This window comes from Bubalus bubalis, chromosome 16 (genome assembly GCF_019923935.1).
Source record: "Bubalus bubalis isolate 160015118507 breed Murrah chromosome 16, NDDB_SH_1, whole genome shotgun sequence".
Taxonomy (NCBI): Eukaryota; Metazoa; Chordata; class Mammalia; order Artiodactyla; family Bovidae; genus Bubalus; species Bubalus bubalis.
The window spans coordinates 68571309-68597871 of record NC_059172.1 but is presented as its reverse complement, the minus strand read 5'-3'; the positions used below and the strand labels follow the sequence as shown (position 1 = coordinate 68597871).

The 26563-nt window shown below is 40.8% G+C and overlaps 1 protein-coding gene across 2 annotated transcripts in view; it reads right to left on the bottom strand.

Annotated features, from left to right (window-relative positions):
* Positions 1-5852: 5852 nt before the first annotated feature.
* The window catches only part of ALKBH8 (alkB homolog 8, tRNA methyltransferase), a 120300-nt gene continuing 99589 nt past the window's right edge, over positions 5853-26563 (bottom strand). For both annotated transcript variants that reach the window (XM_044929780.2, XM_006079173.4), the window contains 2 exons: positions 11302-11451; positions 5853-6800 (listed from right to left, as the gene is read on the bottom strand). In XM_044929780.2, coding sequence (XP_044785715.1) covers positions 6243-6800; positions 11302-11451 — 708 coding nt within the window. In that variant the 3' untranslated portion in view covers positions 5853-6242. The remainder of the gene's footprint in view (positions 6801-11301; positions 11452-26563) is intronic.

Genomic DNA, 26563 nt, shown 5'->3' with positions numbered 1-26563 from the left:
GTCTTGTGTTGGTTTCTGCCATACATCCGCATGACTCAGCTACAGGTATACATATGTCCCCTTCCTGCTGAAACTCCCTCCCTTCTCCCTGCCCATCCCACCCCTCCAGGTTGTCACAGAGCACTAGGTTGAGCTCCCTGTGTCGCAGAGCAAATTCCCACTTGCTCTGGTTTTACATAAGCTCATTTATATGTCTCCATGCTATTCTCTCAATTGGTCCCACCCTCTCTTCCCCCACTGTGTCCACAAGTCTGTAGTCTGTTCTCTATGTCTGCGTCTCCATCTCTGCCTTACAAATAGGTTCATCAGTAACATCTTTCTAGATTCCATACCCATGCATTAATATACATGTGCCTTTCTCTGACTTATATACTTTTTTTTTTGGTGGTACTTTTCTTAATACTTGACCTAATTTGCAATGAAACAGTAAAAGGATTTTATGGGACGAAAATGGCAACAACTGAGTGTTAAATTTTAGCCTAGCACTCCAGGCCCAAGTAAATCTAGGGTAAATTCATTTCTATGACAGCTTCTTTGATCACATTCACTACTTTTCCCTGTTGTCATGTGTACAATTTTCTGTTCCCTACATAATAATTACATGTGTCAAGTATCATCTGTCAGAAGTTGTATAGCAATGAGGAAATATGTTCATAATGCAGACACCACAGACACCCTCCAAAAGGTGTATGGAATAAGAATACATTTTGTAATGAATTTCACGCCCTGAAAATATATTTGAAAAAGTGACATTAATATGGGTTATAGATAGGTTTTCAGTGAAGGTGGGCTAGGCTAACAGCTAGGATCCCATCTTTCCTTAAAATGCAGAATTAAATATAAAAGGAACACACAATGGAGAAAAAAAAAAGACAGTCTCTTCAGTAAATGGTGTTGGGAAAACTGGTCACTGACTTTTAGAGATGGGGAAACTGAAATTCAAGTAGACTTGCCGGGCACCAGGGCATTGTCTGGACCAGCCTCTCACCCTCCTGACCTGGCAGGTGCTCATCCACTTCCCGATGTGCAGCACAGCCGTAACCCAGCCTGTAGGCGTGCATTGGCTCATCCAGACCTTGCCCCTGAATAGAGGTTCCCAAGGCCAGCCTGGCTCTCAGGGACTGAAACAGCCTGCTGGACTCAAGGTTGGGATGGCAATTGAGTGTTGCCAAATGAATGGGAGGGGAGAATAGAGCAGGTTATGACTGAAGTCCAAGGTTCCACCATCCTGGTGGGAAATGTGTTGTCCTAGGCTCTGAATGTCCACGACATACACCCGATCTGTGGTCTGTGGCTCAGACTTCAGCCTTTCAGGTGGGTCATTTGGGTGACCCTGACTTGAGCAGACACAGCTCTGTGGCCCTGCCATTAGCTGTTGCATCCCTGTTGGCCAGAAAGGCAGCTGGACTGAAGGACAGGTGAGGTCGGATCACACCCTGGGGAGCGGGAGCACCAGGGCTGCCTTTGCGTTCCTTCCATTTTATTCCAGTTTCTAAGTGTCTAGTTAGGAAGAGTGAAGTTGACCCCATTTTTTTGTCATGGAATCTAGAGAGGGGCAAGGTAGGGATTTTTCTTAATGTAGGTATGTCTAGAGGCAGCTTTTTCATCAAACTTGCATCTTCAAACACAAGCCCTTCCATGGACTTCACTTAATGAGCACATCTTCAGGAATGACAGAGGTTTGTATATATCTGCTGTTTCACCTGTCTACTATCTGTTCTGCCTATCAGAGGGTTTGGGGGCGGGGTGCAAATTTGTTGCTTTCATTGTTCATTTTGTACCTGCACATATATTTCAGCCCTCCTCATATTGTCTGTGACAATAATTTCCTAACAAATTAGGGTTCAGTTCACTTCAATTACTCAGTTGTGTCCAGCTGTTTGTGAACACATGGACTGCAGCACACCAGACCTCTCAGTCCTTCACCAACTCCCAGGGATTACTCAAAGTCATCTCCATTGAGTTGGTCATGCTATCCAACTTCTCATCCTCTGTCACCCCCTTCTCCTCCCACCATCTGTCTTTCCCAGCATCAGGGTCATTCAGATGAGTCAGTTCTTCTCATCAGGTGGCCAAAGTATTGGAGTTTCAGCTTCAGCATCAGTCCTTCCAGTGAATATTCAGGACTGGTTTCCTTTAGGATGGACGGGTTTGATCTCTTTGCTGTCCAAGGGACTCTCAAGAGCCTTCTCCAACACCACAGTTCAAAAGCATAAATTCTTTGGGGCTCAGTTTTCTTTATAGTCCAACTCTCACATCCATACATGACTACTGGAAAAACCATAGCTTTGACTAGATGGACCTTTGTTGGCAAAGTAATGTCTCTGCTTTTTAATATGCTGTTTAGGTTGGTCATAACTTTTCTTCCTAGGGGCAAGCATATTTTAATTTCCTGGCTGCTGTCACAATCTGGAGTGATTTTGGAGTCCAAAATAATAAAGTTTCTCACTTTTTCTACTGTTTCCCTATCTATATGCTACGGAATGATGGGACCATATGCCATGATCCTTTTTTTTTTTAAATGTTCAGTTTCAAGCCAGCTTTTTTTATTTTTCCTTCATCAAGAGGCTCTTCAGTTCCTCTTCGCTTTTTTATCATAAGGGTGGTGTCATCTGCATATCTGAGATGATTGATATTTCTCTCGGCAATCTTGATTCCAGCTTGTGCTTCATCACGTCCAGCATTTCTCATGATGTACTCTGCATATCAGTTAAATAAAGAAAATGATAATATACAGCCTTGACTTACTCCTTTCCCAATTTGGAACCAGTCTGTCGTTCCATGTCCAGGTCTAACTGTTGCTTCTTGACCTGCATACAGATTTCTCAGGAGGCAGGTCAGATGCTCTGGTATCCCCATCTCTTGAAGAACTGTAGACAGTTTGTTGTGTTCCACACAGTCAAAGGCTTTGGTGTAGTCAATTAAGCAGAGGTAGATGTTTTTATGGAACTCTCTTCCTTTTCTGATGATCCAAGGGATGCTGGAACTTTGATCTCTGGTTCCTCTGCCTTTTCTAAGTACAGCTTGAACATTTGGAAGTTCGTGGTTCATTTACTCATGACCTGGATTGGAGCATTTTTAGCATTACATTGCTAATGTGTGAGATGAGTGCAATTGTGTGGTAGTTTGAGCATTCTTTGGCATTGCCTTTCTTTGGGATTGGAATGAAAACACCTTTTAAGACCCACTTGACTTCGAATTCCAGGATGTCTGGCTCTAGGTGAGTGATCACACCATGGTGATTATCTGGGGTTGTGAAGATCTTTTTTGCACAATTCTTCTGTATATTCTTGCCACCTCTTCTTAATATCTTCTACTTCTGTTAGGTCCATACATTTTCTGTCTTTTATTGTGCCTATCTTAGTGTGAAAAGTTCCCTTAGTGTCTCTAATTTTCTTGGAGCTATCTCTAGTCTTTCGTATTCTCATTTTCCTCTATTTCTTTTCATTGATCACTGAGTAAGGCTTTCTTATCTCTCCTTCCTATTCTTTGGAACTCTGCATCAAATGGGTATATCTTTCTTTTTTCCTTTGCCTTTCACTTCTCTTCTTTTCATAGCTATTTGTAAGCCCTCTTCAGACAGCCAGTTTGCCTTTTTACATTTCTTTTTCTTGGGGATGATCTTGATCACTGCTTCCTGTACAATGTCAGCAACTTCTGTCCACAGTTTTTCAGGTACTCTGTCTACCAGATCTAATCCATTGAATCTCTTTGTCACTTCCACTGTGTGATTGTAAGAGATATGATTTAGGTCATACCTGAATGGTCTATTGGTTTTCCCTACTTCAACTGAAATCTGAATTTGGCAATAAGGAGTTCATGATCTGAGTCACAGTCAGCTCCCAGTCTTGTTTTTGCTGACTGTATAGAGCTTCTTCATCATTGGCTGCAAAGAATATAATCAGTCTAATTTTGATATTGACCATCTGGTTATGTCCATGTGTAGTGTCGTCTCTTGGGTTGTTGGAAGAGGGTGTTTGCTATGACCAGTGTGTTCTCTTGGCAAAACTGTTAGCTATGCCCTGCTTCATTCTGTATTCCAGTGTCAAATTAGCCTGTTACTCCAGCTATTTCTTGACAAATTAGGGTGTGTGAGTGCAAAGTCACTTCATTCGTGTCCCACTCTGTCCGACCCTATGTACTGTAGCCTTTCAGGCTCCTCTGTCCATGGTATTCTCCAGGCAAGAATACTGGAGTGGATTGCCATGCCCTCCTCCATGGGATCTTCCTGACCCACATAGAGCCACCTGTGAAGCCACACAAATTAGGGGGAATCATATGTATTTTCATTTTGTAATCTATAGCTCTGTACTGCTAAAAGACTCTTAGTTCTGGAAGGATCTCTATTGTATTGAAATGTTTCTGTGATGAGCTGTGAAAGATACCGGGATTCTTGGCCTCCGGAGATGAGGAAATTGATCCAGTGCCAGTGATGAGGCTTGATTGCTCAGAGCTTTTTATACAATAAAGTTTTATTAAAGTATAAAAAAGATAGATAAAGCTTCTGACATAGAGATCAGAAGGCTAAATTTTTAGCCTATAATTCTTTCTTCTCATATCATGAACCTTACAAATTCATTTAAAGGGCGAATGTATAATCTTGTACTGAAATTCCATGACAAAGGTAATCAATATCTCATCTAAGATTTATTGATCACTACTGTTTCTGCAGGGCTTCCCTGCTGGCTCAGTGTTGTAAAGAATCCACCTGGCAGAGAGGAAGACACTGAACTCACCAAAAAAAGATACCCCATATCAAAGGACAAAGGAGAAGCCATAGCAAAATGGTAGGAGGGAAACAATTACGATAAAATCAAATCCTATACCTGCAGGGTAGGCCACTCACAAACTGGAGAACAATAATACCAAGGAAGTTCTCGCACTGTAGTGAAGGTTTTAGACACCATCGACAGAGGAATGGGTAAACATGTGGTATATATATACACATACACACAATGGAATATTACTCAGCCATTAAAAAGAATGAAATAAGGCCATTTGCAGCCACATGGATGGATCTAGAGAGTGTCATATTGAGTGAAGTAAGTCAGAGAAGGAGAAATATCATATGAAAAACCTTACATGTAGAGTCTAAAAAGAAATAATACAAATGAACTTATAAAACAGAAAGAGACTCACAGAGTTAGAAAACAAACTCATGGTTGCCAGGGGGAAGGGATAGTTAGGACTCTGGCAAGGTCATGTACATACTGCTATACTTAAAATGGATAACCAACAAAAACCTAATGTATAGCACACGGAACTCTGCTCAATGTTATGTGCTAGCCTGGATAGGTCTCAGAGGGTTTTGGGGGAGAATGGATATAGGCATATGTATGGCTGAGTCCCTTTACTGTTCACCTGAAACTATTACAACATTGCTAATCGACTATGAAGTCACGCAGTCACGTCGGACGCTTTGTGACCCCATGGACTACGTAGGCCACCAGGTTCCTCTGTCCATCGAATTTTCTAGGCAAGAATACTGGTGTGGGTTGCCATTCCCTTCTCCAGGGCATTTTCCTGATCCAGGTATCAAACCCAGGTGTCCTGTATTGTTTATTGTCTGTCTTTCCTTCTAGAATATAAGCTCAACAAGGGCATCGACTTTGTATTTTTCTTGTTCACTGTTTGCCTCCCAGAACTTAAAATAGTGACTGGTACATTGTACAATTTCAGTAAGCTTTTATTGGATGAAAACCCCTACCTTAATGTATGGGTACTATCCTACTGACTAAAATTTTACTGAGTACCTATGATGTGTCAAGCCCTGTGCTAGTAAAGTGCAGTGACAGAGTGGCTATCTTCTGTGATTTTACAGAGCTAACAATCACAGATAAAATTTCAGACAATTTTCCACTGAACAGGAATATTTTATTATTGATAAAAAGTTATGTGATTACTTCGTTAAGATTCTATATAATTTAGTTCATTTAGCAACACTTTATAACAAAAGTTTACCTTCAAAATGCTGTACTCTTACCCCAAGATCCCAAATATTTCATGAACTACTTCAATTACTTTTAAAACCATCCCTGTTCCTCCATCATGGATTAAGTGATGTCAGCAATAGTAGTAGACTGAATATATTCTAACTAGTCTCTACTTTCAAATTTCTCCCAGGCACTCTCCTTTGATACTTTTCCACACATTTTCTCTTTAATTAAAAAATATAGGTAATTTAATCTCATTTTTTAAAAAACACGTTGAGCACTTCTTCCCTATATATAATATGTTCATAATCAGACCTTTTGAAGAATTACACACCAGTTCCCCTGATCATAGTAACTTTGCAGTATGCTGATATTACTCAAAGTCCGGCAGGCAGCTTCCAATTCTCCCTCACAAAACACATGGTAATAACGATGAAACACAGGACCTGGATCACGGGATCCTAATGGACCAAACGGCTCAACACGCTTGTCCTTACCCGGATTTCCCTTAAAGTGCCAGGGAACCAGTAAGTCTTGAGAATGAAAAGAAGTCCTGTTAGTATGAATAGGCAACTTGGAATTAGCAACATTCTTTGAATTACATCCCCCATCTTGAAAGTCATTTATGGAGGAGACAGAATGTGCTGAGTCTTGATTGCCTACATTAGGCAACTGCTTCACAAGCAACTCTTGCACTGATGTATCATTGCTGATTTCCTCTTTCATGCCTTGGCTAGTTCTGTTTTCTCTAAGATACTTGGACTTCTTCTTATTATATTCTTGCTCCATAGCCCAAACATAGATGAGTGCCTTCCCACCAGGTCTTAGGAGTCGAACAAGTTCTTGGAGAGCTGCCACTCTACGCTCCTAGTGGAAAAAAAACAAGAAAGAAACAAAACTGTATTGCCGTTTATTAGCCAGAAAGAGATACAGAGAGGAAATGGGAAATATGATTGACTACAGGACTGTTTTCAATTAAGATGGACAGCACAGAAAATCAAACATAAGACAAATCTTATATTAAAAGAAAAAAAAAAAGGAAAAAAGAATTGTGTTCTGCAGTCAAGGAGGGTAAAAGGATAAATAGAAAAAAAATTTTTTTTTTCTTTCCAATAATAATACACAGGCACAGAAGGTGTTCTGTTTTGTTTTGAATTCAGTTAAAGTGCCAGTAACTCCAGCACAGAGGAATCTATGTTACTGCTTAGATCAGGAGAAAATGAGTAATACTCAGGAGTAATAAGATTTTTTTTTCCTATAAAATATTAAATTCACTTATTTTAAAATGAGAAGCATAGCGACTAATTAAAAACATCAGCATACCACTACCAGTTAAATACTTGAGTTTTGAAAAGAAAAGAATATGAAAAGAAGAAAAACAGAAACTCAGATCTTGGGAATGAGAGAAACAGCTGAGGAAGCAAGATGGGAAACAGAAATAGAGAAGAAGCTCAGAGGCTGAGAAGAGAGAACAAATCCTCAAGAGGCCTACAGCTGATCTCTTAAAGTCTCTTATAGCTCAAGTTCTGCAACTCTGTGTATTTGAGGAAGACATTTAAAGATGAGTAAGACTCAGGCAGGAAAAATGCAGAAATATGCAGCAGTAAAGCATAGTCACAACAGACCTCTCTTTAAGAAAGCACAACTCCCGTGTAGCTCATCTCCATTCCACAGGCTTTCTTTAAAAACTGGGGTACACTTTATGACATGGAAAGAAAGGAAAAGCTGAAATGTAGTCCAAGTCAGTAAAATCTATGAACATTTCCTGCACTTAGTATTATCCCAGAGGTCTCTGAGACTGCTGCTGCTGCTAAGTTGCTTCAGTTGTGTCCAACTCTGTGCAACCTCATAGATGGCAGCCCACCAGGCTTCCCCATCCCTGGGATTCTCCAGGCAAGAACACTGGAGTGGACTGCCATTTCCTTCTCCAATCCATGAAAGTAAAAAGTGAAAGTGAAGTCGCCCAGTCATGTCCGACTCTTAGCGACCCCATGGACTGCAGCCTACCAGACTCCTCCGTCCATGGATTCTCCAGGCAAGAGTACTTCTCTGCTCTGAAACTGCCTCAATTCTTTTCATTCTTTTACTTTATTCTTCTCTCCAGCAGTTATTTCCACCATTTTATCTTCCGGCTCAATGATCTGTTCTTCTGCTTCACATATTCTGCTATTGATTCCTTTTAGAGTATTTTTAATGTCATTAATTGTATTGTTTGCCTTTGTATGTTTATTCTTTAATCCTTCTAGGTCTTTGTTAATTGATTCTTGCATTTTCTCCATTCTATTTTCAAGGTTTCTGATCATCTTTATTATCATTATTCTGAATTCTTTTTCAGGTAGTTTGCCTATTTCCTCTTCATTTATGGACTTCTGTGTTTCTAGTTTATTCCTTCATTTGTGCAGTATTTCTCTGCCTTTTCATCATTTTTTTCCAAACTTACTGTGTTTGAGGTCTCCTTTCCCCTAGCTTCAAGGTTGAATTCTTTCTTCGTTTTGGTTTCTGCCTTCCTAAGGCTGGTGCAGTGGTTTGTGTAAGCTTCCTAAAGGGTGAGATTTGTGCTGAGTTTTTTTTTTTTTTTTTTTTCCTCTGATGGGGCAGGGCTGAGTGAGGTGGAAATCCTGTCTCCTGATGATTGGGTTTGTATTTTTGTCTTGTTATTTGAATGAGGCCTCCTGCATAGGGTGCCTCAGGTGCATAGGTAGTTGGGTGATGCTGGGTCTTGTATTCAAGTGGTTTCCTTTGTGGGAGTTCTCACTATTTGATACTCCCTAGGATTAGGAGTTCTCTGGTGGCCTAGGGTCTTGGAGTCAGTGCTCCCACTCCAAAGGCTCAGGGTTTGATCTCTTGCCAGAAATGGAGATTCCACAGGTGGTTTGTTATGGCATTAAATGAGATTAAAACAAATACCCAAACATAGGAAACCAAAGATGATCCACAGTCAAGTGCAGTTACAAAATCAGGCAAATAATAATTAAAATAATGGAATATACACATAAATACCCATAAGCAAACTCAAAACAGTCCAACAAAAATAAAGTACAATAGACTGACCCTGCAAACAAAGGAAACCAAAAATGATATCCACCAGTTAAGAACAAAATTAACTGAAGCATAAACTGGAAAACAAAACTAAAGCAAGATGTCAACTGGGGAATAAAGCAATGAAAACAAAACAAACAAATATGGTGAGAAAAAGAAAGGGAAGAAAGAAAAGAATAGAAATGCAAAGTTAAACAGAGGTAGACAAAGATTTATATATATTAAAGATTAACTGCAAAGGGAAAAGGACAGGAAAAGGATAGGAAAAGTAAACAAAGGAATAAATATAGAAAAAATAATGTTTAAAAATTTTTTAAGTTAAAATTATAAAAAAAGAGAAAAAAAAAGAAAAACTCCACAGAACTGCAAAAGACCAATGTAGAGGGAGGGGTTTATTGTAACAGCAATACAAAGTGTGATTTAAAAAAACTCAAAAGCTTAATTAGATCTCACAGTGCTAATAAAACTGACAACTACAACAAAGGGGGTAAAAAGGAAAAGGGGGAAAAATCCAAAAGAAACTACAGAACAAGTCAAAATATAAGAATAATAAATGTTTTTCTTGAGTCTCTGTTGTTAGCATCCTTTCCCTCACTGGGAGTCACAGTCTACCTCGCCTCCCTAGGATGCCCTCCAACACTGTGCTGGTCTCTGGACCTGCTGTGGGGATAGCTCAGACTCTATAATCTGGTCCTACTCCTGTGTGTTCTTGCCTCCAATGTCCACAGCTATCAGAACGAGTACATTTCTTTTGTGGGAGCTCTCAATGTCCTTTTATATATTCTATAGAGACAGTGTCTGCTTAGTTGATCATGTGTATTTAATCTGCAGCTGGTACAGCTGGTGGGAAGGTTTTGGGTCTTCTTCCACACTGCCCCTGGGTTTCAATTGTGGTTTTATTTCCACCTCTGCATGTGGGTCGTCCACTGGGTTTGCTCCTGAGGCTTCCCTGAAGGACTTGGATTTGCCCCTGTGAAGGCCAGGAGTGGAGGTGGTGCAGCTGCTTGGGTTGCAGGGGTTCTGGCAGCACCAGGTACTCAGGGGAGTTGGCAGCTGGGGCAGCAGGAAATATAGTGCTCTAGAAGGGAGGGCAACCAGTGTTGGCCAATACGCTCCAGTATTGGCCAATACGCTCCAGTATTCTTGCCTGGAGAACCCCCTCCTGACAGGGAAGCCTGGCAGGCCACAGTCCACAGGGTCACAAAGAGTTGCACACAACCGAAGAGAACCCATGTGCACAGGCGCAAGTCTTTTTTTGCCTGTGGCAGCTCTGACCCAGTGAGGATTAAGCGTGAAGGTGGCATGGCTGCTTGGGTTGAGGAGACCCTGATGGCACCAAGTGTGCAGGGACACAGACTGCCTCAGCCGCAGGAGTTATGCCCCTATCAGAGTCTTTTTTCAAGCCTCTAGTAGTTGGCAATCAGAAGGCCTCTTTGGCTAGTCTTTCTCCATATTTCCACCCCTTCAGGCACTTAGAGGGCTCCCTTGCCTGGGGTCCTTCTCTGTTGTTTGTGGCATCAGGCACATAGACGGGCCCCCCAACTGGGGTCCTGCTCTGTAGACTGGCGTGTCAGGCACTTAAAGAGGCACCCTAGGTGGGGTCCTATTCTGTTGTTCTGCGTGTCAGGTGCTTGATGGGCCAGCCTATCTATTGTTCAGCTACCAATGCTGGGGTATGGGGAGAGAGAGGCTACGGTGACTGATCCACTATGCATGTCTCATCAGTATTGTCTTGCTTCCATGGCTGCCTGGCTTTCTCCACAGGCATGTCCCACCACAATCTCCTCCCTCATGTCCCCTCGGTCCATCTGTACACAGTCAACAGCAGTCCTTGCCCTGGGATTCCTCCAGCACCCTTACACTCCAGCTCCCAGCTGCTGTGGCTTCTAGGGGACCTGCGTCCCTGTCCAGGGCACATATGGCTGCAGCAAGGACTGTCTGATTCTCATTCCATTTAGGCTGTCACAGATCAGCTTCTTCACTCTCAGTCTTAACTGTTGGACCTAGCAATTGCCCTGATGTGGGGATTGGACCCCTGCTTCAGTTCCCCCACCTGCTGAGGGCAGATCCAGTTCTACTAACACTCCTGTTTTTCCCCCTAGTTCCTTCATCCTACAGAGTTCTGTGTGGTTCTGTATATTCTTTTCTGGTGGTCAAGTACTCTGTCTGCTCTCAGCTGGTGTTCTGCAAGCACTTCTGTGTCTGAAGGTGCACTCCTGATGTATCCGTGGAGAGAGATGTACTCCATGTCCAACTACTCCTCCGCCATCTTGTTCCTGCTTCCTGCCACTTAGTTATAAGTTTTTAGAGCAAAAAGGACAATACTTACTGCTGTAGCAAAATGGTGAATAACAGCAATGGAAATGCAAGCGTCACAAGATCCACTGCGAATTGGTACTGCCAAAGCATCACAGACAAAGGCCTGATATTCCCTCTCTCTACAGATGTCCACAAGGTTTTGGCTATGATCACAGCCAATCTGTAAGAGATAAAGAATTACAAAACATCTTGTTTAAATGCCATAAAGTTATTAGACAGATTTCATATTCATTGTGAAAGGGTCTAAGACTATGATATTATCAGTTCTTACAGCCAGTACAAAATCATTTATATAATTTACAAGGGAGCATTTATTATTTTAACAGATATCAGACAGAATTCAAATTAGTGAATGGAAACAAATGACTAGAATAAAAATAACATTGGTGGAAACGAGAAATTCTAACTGGCATCTAATTGATCACCATTCAGAATCTTGAATTTTTTGGTAATATTTTATTTTTTATCTTATTTTATTTGCCATGCCACATGGCATGTGGATCTTAGTTCCCTGACCAGGGATCAAACCTGCACCCCCTGCAGTGGAAGCATGGAGTATTAACCACTGACTGCCAGGGAAGTCCAATACCACACATTTTAAAATGGAAATTATGACATAAATAAAGACATTTAGTAGTTTGTGGGAGCTACAATTAATAGGTTCAAAGTATCTCTTATTAGGATATAAACTATTTAGTAATGGCCCAGATGTCATGAGGATGGCTTATTTTATCCTGCTGCTTTATACTTTCAAGATGTATTACATGCACCATCATAAAATAAAATCACCCTAAATAAAGTTAAATAATTTATTTCATTTTTTAAAGCCATTGATTCTTGTTCTGCTAAATATGTATATCTCAAGAAAGCTGAGCACTGAAGAATTGATGCTTTTGAACTGTGGTGTTGAAGGAGATTCTTGAGAGCCCTTGGACTGCAAGGAGATCAAACTGGTCAATCCTAAAAGAAATCTATCCTGAATATTCATTGGAAGGAGTGATACTGACATAGAAATCCAATACTATGGCCACCTGATGTGAAGAACTGACACATCAAAAGACCTTGATGCTGGGAAAGATTGAATGCAGAAGGAGAAGGGGACAACAGAGGATGAGATGGTTACATGGCATCACTGATGGACATGAATTTGAGCAAGCTCCGGGAACTGGCGATGGACAGGGAAGCCTGGCATGCTGCAGTCCACGGGATCGCAAAGAGTTGGACACAGCTGAATGACTGAACTAAACTGAACTGACAAGAATACAGTGTTGCATTTGAAATTTGTAAAATGCAATTGAATTAAATTTTTTAGTATAACCAAACCATTCTATGGCAATGAAAACAGTGAAGGCAGCTAACAGCATCCTTTAATCTCCCCAAGCAGGTGAGGCCTAACATGCCTTATGCATATGTCTGGTACTGTGGCAAGTATCTATGGGTTAGGACTGCCTGTCTTTTCTCTAGTTTTGCTATTGTTTTGTACACAGCTTTGCTGTTCTAAAGATACCATATATAGAGGGAGTGACAGAAACAGAGAAAGACAAGAAAGAGAAAAAAAGAGAAAGTGTATGCATGCACATGCAATATGCACATATAAACTAGGGAAGGAATTGGGGTTAAAGTTAAATCACTAATGATTATCTCCAGATATTTCTTCTTAACCCAATCTCTACAATAGAGAGGAGATATATATAAGTAGATTTCATCTAACAGAGGTAGCCACATAAAGTTTGTATTTACTCATTGGAATTTTTGATGTGATAAGTTTTGATTAATGCTGAAGGATCAGTATTCCCTCAGTTCATCTGAGAATAAAGATATGAATCTTCTCATCAAAAGAATTCTTTCTGAGTCAAGTCACACTGCCATGTCAGTCATACTTAATATGAATTTGCTCAAGTTCTAATTAACATTCAATAGCTTCAGTATTCCAGCCCACAGCTGCATTAATACCTGAGGTATAATAAAGGTACCAAGCTAGAAGCAAAGTATAGTAATGTCATTTTGATTACATTTTAAGATGGAAAAGTACTAAGAGTCCTTCAGTAACAACAGTGGCACAATTCCCAATTAACTGCTCTTGTTACCTGTGTAAGATATATAATTGGGCTTGTTGTTGTTCAGTGGCCAGGTCATGTCTGACTCTGTGACCCCATGACTATAGCACACCACGCTTTTATGTCCTTCATTTTGATATGTAGTTAGCAAGACAGTTTTTCTGACTTATTTGTTAAGCTACTGGAAACCTAAAAGTTTCCAATCTCTGGAAGGATCAGGTAGAGAGAAAAGGTAAATGTTTCAATTTTGCTTTGTTGTTCTTGTTCAGCCACTCAGTTGTGTCTAACTAACTCTTTGTGACCCCATGGACTGCAGCACACCAGGCTTCCTTGTCCTTCACTATCTCCTTGAATTTACTCAAATTCATGTCCATTGAGTCAGTGATGCCATCCCACCATCTCATCTTCGGTTGCCTCCTTCTCCACCTGCCCTCAATCTTTTCCAGCATCAGGGTCTTTTCCAATGAGTCAGCACTTTGTATCAGGTGGCAAAAATATTGGAGCTTCAGCATTGGTCCTTCCAGTGGAAAAGAATCCCAATGCTGGGAAAGATTAAGGGCAAGAGAAGAGGGTGACAGAGGATGAGATGGTTGGATAGCATCACTGACTCAATGGACATGAATTTGAGCAAACTCAGGTAGATAGTGAAGGACAGGGAATCTCAAAGAGTCAGACATGACTTAGCGACTGAACAAGAGACTCTTTAGTTTCTCTTCATTTTCTAGCATTAGAGTGGCATCATCTGCATATCTGAGGTTGTTGACATTTCTCCCAGCAATCTTGATTCTAACTTGTGATTTATCCAGCCCAAGATTTCGCATGATGTACCCTGCATATACATTAAATAAGCAGGGTGACAATACACAGCCTTGACATACTCCTTTCCCAGTTTTGAACCAGTCTGTTGTTCCATGTCTGGTTCTGTTGCTTCTTGACCTGCATACAGGTTTTTCAAAATTTTAAAATCATCAACGTAATATTAAATATTCAATTCTAAAGATACTGATAAAAAGGAAAAAGCATTCAACTTAATAACAGAACTAAATCAAGTTTCACTTTTCTTCTATTAAAGTATCAAAAATATTTCAAAACCAAAGTATACTACAGTAATAGCACTGTGATGTAACTTCCTCTCATAACATATTCATTAATACAAATTGGCTGGACCTAGTTTAAAAAGCAATTTTACAAACCATCTTTTAAGAAAGATAAAAATGTTCACAACTTTTACCCCAATATTTATTCTTTGAAAAATTTATCCTAAGAAAATAATCCAAAGTATGGAAAAAGGTAAACAGGCTAATGAAACTGTCTTTAATGAAATCTACCATATGTTACAGCACATTCTTTGTATAAATGTACTTAACTCTTGAGAGTGACAAGATGGTAGAGTAGAAGGACTTGAGCTCACCTCCTCTCACAGAAACACCAGACTACTCTCAAGAAAACACGAAAATCACCACCAACTGCTGAACAACAATCAACAAAGAAGATATTCTACATCCAAAGATAAGAAGAATCCACAATGAGACAGCAGGAAGAGTGCATCTGCAACACAATCAAATTCCATTCCGACTGAATGGGCAACCCACAAACTGGAAAATACATCACAGAGTTTCTCCCACAGGACTGAGAGTTCTGAGCCCCAGGTCAGGCTCCCCAGTCTGCAAGCCTGGCATCAGGAGAAGGCCCCAGAGCATTTGGCTTTGAAGGCCAGCAGGGTTTGATTGAAGGGATTTCAGAGGACTAGGGGAAACAGAAACTCCAGTATGGAGGGGGCACACAAGGTTTCATGTACACCAAGACCCATGAACTTGGTGACTTCACAGGAGCCTATGCTAGACCTACCTGTTTGTCTTGGGAGGGTATCCTGCAGGGGCAGTATGTGTATGTAGGGGTAGGGAGGGCTCTGGCTCATTGCAGGGATAAAAACCCTGGTGGCAGAGGTACCAGCTCACTGGTGTGAGCTCTCCTAGAGACACCAAGACCTGGCCCCACCCAAGAGCCTCTGGCTCCAGGGCTGGGATGCCTCAGGCCATATAACCAAAAGGGAGGAAACACAAACCCACCCATCAACAGACAAGTTGCCAAAAGTTTTCTTGAGCCCACAACCACCTCTTAAACACATCTTTTGACACAGCCCAGCCCAGCAGAACAAGACCCAGCTCCACCCACCAGCGGGCAGGTACCAGTCTCTCTAACCAGGAAACTCACATAACCCTCTAGACCAGCTTTACCCACCTACAATCCTGCAGCCTACAATCTACAATGCTGCAGCCTACAGAATAGAGATTGCAAACACAGAAAGTGTCAACTGCAAATTGGAGCTTGCCGAGGGCATTTGCCTCTGCAGAGATTGAATCCTGTGCTGCTGCAGATGCTAATGTTTGACACACCCTGAAAAATGAAATTAAAAGATGCTTACTCCTTGGAAGGAAAGTTATGACCAAACTAGATAGCATATTAAAAAGCAGAGATATTACTTTGCCAACAAAGGTCCGTTTAGTCAAGGCTATGGTTTTTCCAGTAGTCATGTATGGATGTGAGAGTTGGACTATAAAGAAAGCTGAGTGCCGAAGAATTGATGCTTTTGAACTACGTACGGTGTTGGACAAGACTCTTGAGAGTCCCTTGGACTGCAAGGAGATCGAACCAATCCATCCTAAAGGAGATCAGTCCTGGGTGTTCATTGGAAGGACTGATGTTGAAGCTGAAACTCCAATACTTTGGCCACCTGATGCGGAGAGCTGACTCATTTGAAAAGACCCTGATGCTGGGAAAGATTGAAGGCGAGAGGAGAAGGGGACGACAGAGAATGAGATGGTTGGATGGCATCACTGACTCAATGGACATGAGTTTGAGTGGATTCTGGGAGTCGGTGATGGACAGGGAGGCCTGGTGTGTTGCAGTCCATGGAGTCGCAAAGAGTTGGACACTACTGAGCGACTGAACTGAACTAAAGGGAGTTCAGGGTGGAGAGTGAGGCACTCAGTGCTCCAAAGAAACTGGTAGAACAGGTCTTTAGATAGTTAGATGTTTTCAGGAAATGATTTCACAATCCCAATCCTTACATCTCATTTTAGAAAGCACTAAATCCCTACATGGTGACATTGTTGGTGTTGTTGTTCAGTCACTTAAGTCGTTTTTGACTCTTTGCAACCCCATGGACTGCAGCATGCCAGGCATCCCTGTCCTTCACTATCTCCCTGAGTTTGCTCAAACTCATGTCCATTGAGTTGATGATGCCATCCAACCACCTGATCTTCTGTTGCCTCCTTCTCCTGCCCTCAATCTTTTCCAGCATTAGGGTCTTTTTCAATGAGTTAGCTCTTTGCATCTGGTGGCCAAAGAATTGGAGCTTCAGCTTCAGCACCAGTCCTTCCAATGAATATTCAATGTTGATTCCCTTCAGGATTGACTGGTTTGATCTCCTTGCTGGCTAAGAGACTCTGAAGAGTCTTTTCCACCACCACAGTTTAAAAGCATCAATTCTTTGGCACTCAACCATCTTTATGGGCCAACTCTCACATCCATACATGACTACTGGAAAAACCATAACTTTGAATATACGGACCTCTGTTGGCAAAGTAATGTCTCTGCTTTCTAATACACTGCCTAGGTTTGTCATAGCTTTTCTTCCTAGGTTTGTCATAGCTTTTCTTCCAAAGAGCAAGTGTCTTTTAATTTCGTGGGTGCAGTCACTGTCCACAGTGAATTTGGAGTCCAAGAAAATGAAATCTGACACTGTTTCCACTTTTCCCCCACCTATTTGCCATGAAGTGATGGAGTCAGATGCCATGATCTTTGTTTTTTGAATGTTGAGTTTTAAGCCAGCTTTTTCACTCTCCTCTTTCACCTTCATCAAGGGGTTCTTTAGTTCCTCTTTGATTTCTGCCATGAAGGTGGTGCCATCTGCATATCTGAGATTATTGATATTTCTCCCAGCAATCCTGATTTCAGCTTGTGAATCATCCAGCTCAGCATTTCATATGATGTACTCTGTATATAAGTTAAATAAGCAGGGTGACAATATACAGCCTTGACATACTCCTTTCCCAATTTTAAACCAGTCCATTGTTTCATGTCCAGTTCTAACTGTTGCTTCTTGTCCTGCATACAAGTTGATCAGGAGGCAGGTAAGGTGGTCTGGTATTCCCATCTCTTCAAGAATATTCCACAGTTTGCTGTGATCCACACAAAGGCTTTAGCATAGTCATTGAAGCAGATGTTTTTTTGGAATTCTCTTGCTTTTTCTATGATCCAGCAGAAGTTGGCAATTTGATCTCTAGTTCCTCTGCCTTTTCTAAATCCAGCTTGTACATCTGGAATTTCTTAGTTCACCTACTACTGAAGCCTAGCTTGAAGGATTTTGAGCATAATCTAGCTAGCATGTGGAATGAGTACAATACTACAGTAATTTGAACATCCGCTGGCATCAGGTCCTCATAACTAGCTGAAAACCATTTGTAAAATAAGCACTTGATTGCACTGAACTCTCCCTTCACCAAAATCATATACATTGACCTTCCCCCACTACCATTCTGGAACAGTTTCTCAGAGCTAGCTGAGCTGCTGTCTCTGGAGCTGCAGTCCTCATTTTGCACCCAACAAAACCTAACTTGCCCTCTCATGTTGTGCATCGTATTTTAGTCAACCCTTATGGCAACCAGTGAAGCAACCCAGATGGACTTCCCTCCTTCACCTGCACCCTATAAGGAACCAGAGCTTTGGTAGCAGCCCCTTGTGCCCATCTGCTTCCTCAAGGAGTCCAAATGAATTTCGCTGGTTCTTTGATCTCCAGTATTGGTTAATGATACTGAATTTTATTTGGCAGTTGAGCAGCTTACCTGCCCCTCCCAGTTGAAAGATACTGGGGGGAGGAGGCCAGCTGAACTCTACTCAGACATATCCACTCATGGTCTTAGACGCTAAGGGGGCTCAGTTGTAAGATACCAAGAAATACCCCTCCAGTTGAAAAATTTTGGTGGGGGAGGGATGGTTGAAAGACACCAGGGAAAACCCACCAGTGGAAAAGTACTGGTTGGGGAAGGGTCAGTTGAAAGATACTGAGGTTGTTCAGTTGTAGCAGACTGAGTGGTCTGTGCTGAGTTAGGTAAGAGGCTGACATAAGTCTCTTCCTCAATTCAGGTGCCTTAATAGAATTTGTTGGGATAAAAGTGAAGAGTGAATTTTATCCACAACACATTCAACTTAAAATGGGAAATAGAGCCTCCTAGAAAGAAGAAGCATCAGAAAGTAGCTTCTAACACTTCAGCCAGGGTTATGTACACACAAAACTTATACTTGCAAGTGACTACTTAATTGAGGAAATTATACTGAAGGACATCAACCTAAAAAGTTGAGGTTCTTTTGCTATTCCAAAATTGATATTTTGCATGCATAGTTAGAAAAAGCCAGTCCATAAAATCAAACACACTGAATAGAAAGCTTACTTTAGTATCAGAAGGTTCTAGAAAAGGAAATAATAGAGGAACTTCACAGGAAACCAACAAGAAATTGCTTTAAACTATATCAGAACTAAAAAAGGCTGCTAGCACTGACTGCTAGGTCATAGATCTAGTAGGACTGAGAAGTCACAATTGGCTTTTCTTATGGGTGTCTCTTTGGGATCCTCTTGGGGCATTTTTTTTGCCTTTCGGCTTTCATTTTGGGGTATTACATTGCTGTTTATTCCATTTGGCTTTTGATTTCTAGGCATCTCTTTGCCATTTGTTTTATTTGGAATGTGACTTCCAGTTGGTGAGGCTCTGGTTTGCTTTAGTTACTTTGGTTTGAACACAAAGATTGGTTTGAGCACGCAGACATCCAGTATGAACTGCTTGAGCTGAAATGGGAAATGCTTCCTCTAAGGTTCCACAACCAACCTGGGAACCCCTTGGGAAAAATTTTAAATGACTTGTTCTATAGCTCTTATCCAATGACAAAGAAAAATGGCCTAAAAATATTAGATCTCTACGATGGGTAAATGGACTGAAGTTCCCTTACATTCAGGACTCTTACTCTATAATCAACAGCCTGCTGTTATTTCTGCTAAGTCGCTTCAGTCATGTCCAACTCTGTGTGACCCCACAGACAGCAGCCCACCAGGCTCCACCGTCCCTGGGATTCTCCAGGCAAGAACACTGGGGTGGGTTGCCATTTCCTTCTCCAGTGCATGAAAGGGAAAAGTGAAAGTGAAGTCGCTCAGTCGTGTCTGACTCTTCGCAACCCCACCAGGCTCCTCCGTCTATGGGATTTTCCAGGCAAGAGTACTGGAGTGGGTTGCCATTGCCTTCTCCAAATCAAGAGCCTGGGGCTGGTCGAACTAAGACCTCTCACCTCCCCAGAAGGGCAGGCCCCACTGGGACCAGTTGCCCTTGTTATCAGGGCTGATTTGAGCACTATCTAGTCTAAATTTAGGCTATGAAACTATGACCATAGAAATCTAAAGAGAATTTTTGATAGTGTGGCCATAATGGTCTTTAGACTCCAGAGAAAATTGGCTAAAACTTTTTTGAAATTTTCCTACTAGGAAAAGATGCTTTTCTTTCCCTTTGCCTTGAGACCATGGCTCTCAGGGACACTTGTCTAGATCATTACTAATTCTTGAAACTGAGAAAAACAAACAAACAAAAAAAATGGAAAAGTCCTTATTCCAACTGTTACATATAAACTAGTGAGTTTTATATTGTGATATGTGATTCATGCCTAAGTTTGGAAAACAAAGTTATGAGATCTCTTGTTGTGTCTATTTGGATATATGTATATCTCAGTATATGTCTTTGTATTTGGATATTGTTGCTGAAGTTAATTTGTAAATGAACTCTATTTAATTGGTTTAAAGAAAAGTAGGCACTTAAAAATCAAACAATGCTAAGTCCAAGAGAAATTAAGCTAAATGGATTTCAGGTTTATGTGAACTGGGAAATACTAAGGATCAAATTAATACTTGGTATTAATGTTTGTTTGTTGACATGTGTTGGTACTTACATTGACTTTGGTAAATAACAGGACAGGGCTCACGTGTGACCACACCAGGGAATCCTTCCCTATTGCCTCAGGTTCTGCCTGTGGTGGAAAGTTCACTGGGATTTTCTGTTTTGGACTAGCCTTGTTATGGGTAAGCTTTGTTCCATCTTGTAGTCCCCCCAAACACCCAGGGTAATTTTAGAAGACTGTGAGACCTTCAACTATGCTTCCATGAAAGCAATTGGTATTTCTCTCTCCTGTGCCCAAGCCGTCAGGAAAAAAAAAAGAGGGGTGGGGGCAGTGGTAGGGAAAAAGCCTTTTGAACTCAAGCGAAAAAAAACCAAAAAACACTGAGATTTCTGGTTCAGTCTTTATGTAAAAATTAACAGGTAAAGGAATTTTGAACTGACTTGAAAGTAAGTACTTAAAAATTAAATCTAAATATATAAAAAACTGGCCAAGATAAATTTTAGGACTTGTGACCTGGGAGATATTCAGTACTGAATTGATATCTGTTACTGAAGGTGGCTTAAGCTTGTTGGTTTGATTAATATAGGTATGTCTAAAGTTACCAATGTTAAGTATAATATTCCTGTTGTACCTAGGTTTACTAGTGGTCAAATAAAACCTTATCTGTTACAAATCTGTTGACAAGGCAAGTAACTCAATGTGGAAAAAACTGTAAGGAAACTAAGCTATGTGTTTTCAGTAAAAGAAAGTGTGAGAAATAAAAGAATACTGAAAAGAGTTACACATAATCAGGATTTCCTAAGACTGAACTGAATTTAGTTGGGTAAATAAATGAACCTTGTTGAGACTAAGCTAAGACTTAGATTTGGCTTTTTCTTTCTGTTCAGAGAAAACTTTACTTGGAATGACATTTTTGATCATATGATTTTCAAATCATATGATCAAATATACATTGATAACAGATGATATGAGTTTCTTTGCCTTTAAATGATTTGTATTTGCTTTTGAGATCTCTGGTAACTTTTGTTAAGGAATAAATATGGTCTCACAGTGACTGATCTTATCTAATCAAGTGATTTTAAACTTTTTGACAAGTTTCCCAAATATCAAATTTTAATTAAAGTTCTTTTGATTTCTGGCTAACTTTGGGATGCTTCAGAGGACCCCTGAAACATCCCAAAGAGAGATATTTAATTAGGTTCATTTGGTATGCTGAATTGCATGGAAAGTACTGTTGAGTGAGTAATAAATCGCCTCAGATTATATACTATGGTAAATGTTACTAATACAGCTATCCTAGAAATTATATGGAGTGCCTAAAATTCTGATATGTCCTGGTTAATATGTTATCAGTCATAATTCTAGTTATAATAGTAAAGTGTTGTCATGGCCATAACCAAGTTTCTTTGTCAATTGCATCGTAATCAGAATTTAAATGTGCCTTCAAAGTCTTTTGCCATTATAGACAGTTAAGGTTTTATTTTGATGTTTTTGCAAAAATGCTTCCTCCTCAAGAAGATTTATAGAAAGGACTTTTGGATAAATACACGTTTCTGACTTTCAAACCATAATGCTGAACCAGGTAAGAAATTAAAGGATTCTAATGGGAAATCTGATGGCTTCCCAAAGGTTAACAAAAGGACAGAAGGAACGGGTGAATATGCTTATAACTTTTATGGTTTATATCTGAGAAACTACTGGTTTGCACTGTGTTTTCCAGGTATAAGGAAAACCTTCCCCTCAAACTAATTATGACTTAGAGTAATTTGGTAAATTATACTTTTACAACTGGAGGCCTTGCCTCCAGGTGCACGCAGAGGCAACATAGTTCAGGTTGAGATATTTCCATTACACAAAGATGGCCAAGTAGAAGGGTATGCGCTCATCTTCTGCGAGAACACCAAAATTACGACTACCTGCTGAACAATCATTGATAGGAGAATGTTGCAACCCACCAAAAAAAGATACCCTACGTCCAAAGGCAAAGGAGAAGCTGCAACAAGATGGCAGGAGGGGCACAATCGCATTCAAAATCAAACCTCATACCCACCAGAGAAGCTTGGAAAGCACAAACAAAAACTCGTGTACACAGGAACCGGGGAAAGGAGCAGTGACCCCCAACAAGAGACTGAGCCAGACCTGCCTGTGAGTGTTTGAGGGGCTCCTGTGGAGGCCTGGGTTAGCAGTTGCCTGGCATGGGGACAGGGACTCTAGCAGCAGCAGTCCTAGGAGGTGTGGCATGTGGCATCAGTCCTCCTGGACGAGGTTGCCATTAGCCCCACCACAGAGCCACAGGGTGGGCAATCCCAAATTGGAGAACAATTATACCAAAGAAGTTCTGGCACTACTGCGAAAGTTCTAGGCCCCACAACAGACCTACCAACCTGGAGATCCAACAAAGGGACTGAAAATCCCAGTGAATTTGACTTTGAAGGTGAGCGGGATTTCATTACAAAATGTCCACAGGACTGGGGAAACAGAGACTCTTGGAGGGCACAAACAAAATATTGTGTACAGTGGGGCCAAGGAGAAAGGAGCAGTGACCACATAAGAGACTGACCCAGACTTGCCTGTCAGTGTTTGGGAGTCCCTAGCAGAGGCACTGGGTCGACAGTGGCCTGCTGCCAAGTCAGGGCATTGACAGCAGCAATTCTAAGGGCATGGCACCCGATGGCATAAATCCTTTTGGAGGAGGTCACCATTATCCCTCCTGTAATTTGGCCTGAGGCCAAACTATAGGAAGGGAACACAACTCCACCCATCAGTAGAAAACTGGATTAAAGATTTACTGAGCATGGCTTTGCCCACTAGAGCAAGATCCAGTTTTACTCACAGCCAGTCCCTCCCATCAGGAAGCTTGCACAAACCTCTTATCCTCATCCATCAGAAAGCAGACAGAATGAAAACCACAATCACAGAAAACTAACCAAAATGATCACATGGACCACAACTTTGTGTAACTTAACGAAACTATGAGCCAAGCCTTGAAGGGCCACCCAAGCAAGACAAATGGGTCATGGTGTAAAGTTCTGACAAAACATGGTCTACTGGAGAAGAATGGCAAATCACTTTGGCATTCCTGCCTTGAGAACTCCATGCACAGTATGGAAAGACAAAAAGATATGACACTGAAAGATGAACCACCCAGGTCAGTAAGTGTCCAATATCCTACTGGAGAACAGTGGACAAATAGTTCCAGAAGGAATGGGGAAGCTGAGTCAAAACCAAAATAACACCTAGTTGCGGATGTGACTGGTAGTGAAAGTAAAGTCCAATGCTATAAACAATATTGCATAGGAACCTGGAATGTTAGGTCCACGAATCAAGGTAAATTGGAAGTGGTCAAAAAGAGATGACCACCATTTTAGGAATCAGTGAACTAAAATGGACATGAATGGGCAAATCTAATTCAGATGACCATTATATCTCTTCATGTAAGCAAGAATCCCTTAGAGGAAATGCAGTAGCCCTCATAGTCAATAAGAGTCCAAAATGCAGTACTTGGGTACAATCTCAAAAATGACAGAAGGTTCTCCATTCATTTCCAAAGCAAACCATTCTACCACAGTAATCCAAGTCCATGCCCCAACCTTAATGCCAAAGAACCTTAAGTTGAACACTTCTATGAGGACCTATAAGACCTTCTGGAACTAATACCAAAAAAAGATGCCTCTTTCATCACAGGGTACTGGAATGTAAAAGGAGTAAGTCAAAAGATACCTGGAGTAAGAGACAAGTTTGGCCTTGGAGTACAAAATGAAGCCAGGCAAAGGCTAACAAAGTTTTGCCAAAAGTATGTATTGGTCATAGCAAATACCCTCTTCTAACAATACAAGAGACGACTGCCCATCTGAAAAGATGGTCACATAAAGGACAGAAATGGTATAGACCAAACAGAAGCAGAAAAGATTAAGAAGAGGTGACAAGAATACACAGAAGAACTGTACAAAAAAGGTCTTAATGTCCCAGATAACCATGATGGTGTGATCACTCACCTTGAGCCAGACATCCTAGAATGTGAAGTCAAGTGGGCCCTAGGAAGCATGACTATGAACAAAGCTAGTGGAGGTGATGGAATTCCAGTTGAGCTATTTCAAATCCTAAAAGATGATACTGCTAAAGTGCTGTATTCAATATGCCAACAAATTTGGAAAACTCAGCAGTGACCACAGGACTGGAAAATGTCAGTTTTCATTCCAATCCCAAAGAAGGGCAATGCCAAATCATGTTCAAACTATCACACAATTGCACCCATTTCACATGCTAGCATGATTATGCTAAAAATTCTTCCAGCTAGGCTTCAACAGTACATGAACCAAGAACTTCCAGATGTACAAGCTGGACTTAGAAAAAGCAGAAGAACCGGAGATCAAATTGCCAACATCTGCTGGATCACAGATAAAACAAAAGAATTACAGAACAACATTTACTTCTGCATTACTGAGTACACTAAAGCCATTGACTGTGTGGATCAAAACACAGAGTGGAAAATTCTTAAAGAGATGGGAATATCAGACCACCTTACCTGCCTTCTGATAAATTGGTGTGCAGGTCAAGAAACAACAGGTAGAACTGGACATGGAACAATGAACTGGTTCAATATTGGGAAAGGAGTATGTCAAGGCTGTACCTTGTCACCCCGTTCACTTAACTTATATGCAGAGTACATCATGCAAAATGCATGCCTGAATGAAGCTCAGGATGGAATCAAGACTGCCAGGAGAAATACCAATAACCTCAGATATGAAGATGACATCACCCTAATGGCAGAAAGCAAAGAGGAACTAAAGAATCTCTTGATGAAGGCAAAAAAGGAGAGTGAAAAAGCTGGCTTAAAACTCAACATTTAAAAAATGAAGATGATGACTCCAGTCCTATCACCTCATGGCAAATGATGGGAAAACAGTGGAAACAGTGACAGACTTTATTTTCTTGGGCTCCAAATCACTGCAGATGTTGACTGAAGCTATGAAATTAAAAGATGCTTGCTCCTTGGAAGAAAAGCTATGACAAACTAGACAGCCTATTAAAAAGGAGAGGCATCACTTCATTGACAAAAGTCTGTATAGTCAAAGCTATGCTTTGTCCAGTAGTGATATTTCGATGTGAGAAGCTGGACCATAAAGAAGGCTGAGAGCCAAAGAATTAATGCTTTGGAACTGTGGTGCTAGAGAAGACTCTTGAGGTTTCCATGGACAGTAAGGGGATCAAACCAGACAATCCTAAAGGAAATCAGCTCTAAATAGTCATTAGAAGAAGTGCTGCTGAAGCTGAAGCCCCAATACTCTGGCCACCTGATGAGAAGAGCCAACTCACTGGAAAAGACCCTATTGCTGGGAAAGATTGAGGACAGGAGGAAAAGTGGGTGACAGAGGATGAGATGGTTGGATGGCATCACTGACTCACTGTACTAGAGTCTGAGCATTCTCTGGAAGATAGTGAAAGTCAGGGAAGGCTGGCATGTTATAAGTCCATGGGACTGCAAAGAGTTGGACATGAAGGAGCAACTGAACTGAAAGACAACAACAAGAAAGCAAAATTGAAACATTTTTACCTTTTCTCTCTACCTTATCCCTCCAGAGATTGGAAACTCTTAAGTTTCCAGTAGCTTTTTCAGATAAATTAGAAAAACTATCTCAGTAACCGGTCCATATAAAGAAATCTTGGAATTCTGAAGATCAGGAGAAGGGAAGAATTCACCTAGATCTGTTGGGTAAAATCTGTGATAAGCCCTTGGTGTGACTTTCCTAGCCCTGAGAGTTTTAAGTTCAGTCTGAGACTCTTTGTAAAAGTTTCAGTGAAGCAAAAAAAAATATATATATATATACACACACACATATATATATATATATATATATATATATATATATATGATAGTTATGGTTATATAAACCACCAGGCCAGTTTTATTGAAACCAGGCTTAGTTTGCAAACAGACTTGTCTTAATTTAGCTATATTTGGTAAAAATCGAGGTTAATTTTAGGGAGAAAAAGATATTTTGATGAATGTTAAATCCCAGTTTGTCAACTGAGGTCTGTATCTACTAAGACTCATTTCCTAGATAGTTGTTTGTTGTTATGCTATACTAATATATATTGTCACCTTGCTTATTTAACTTCTATGCAGAGTACATCATGAGAAACCCTGGGCTGGAAGAAGCACAAGCTGGAATCAAAATTGCTGGGAGAAATAACAATAACCTCAGATAGGCAGGTGACACCACTCTTATGGCAGAAAGTGAAGAGGAACTAAAAAGCCCCTTGATGAAAGTGAAA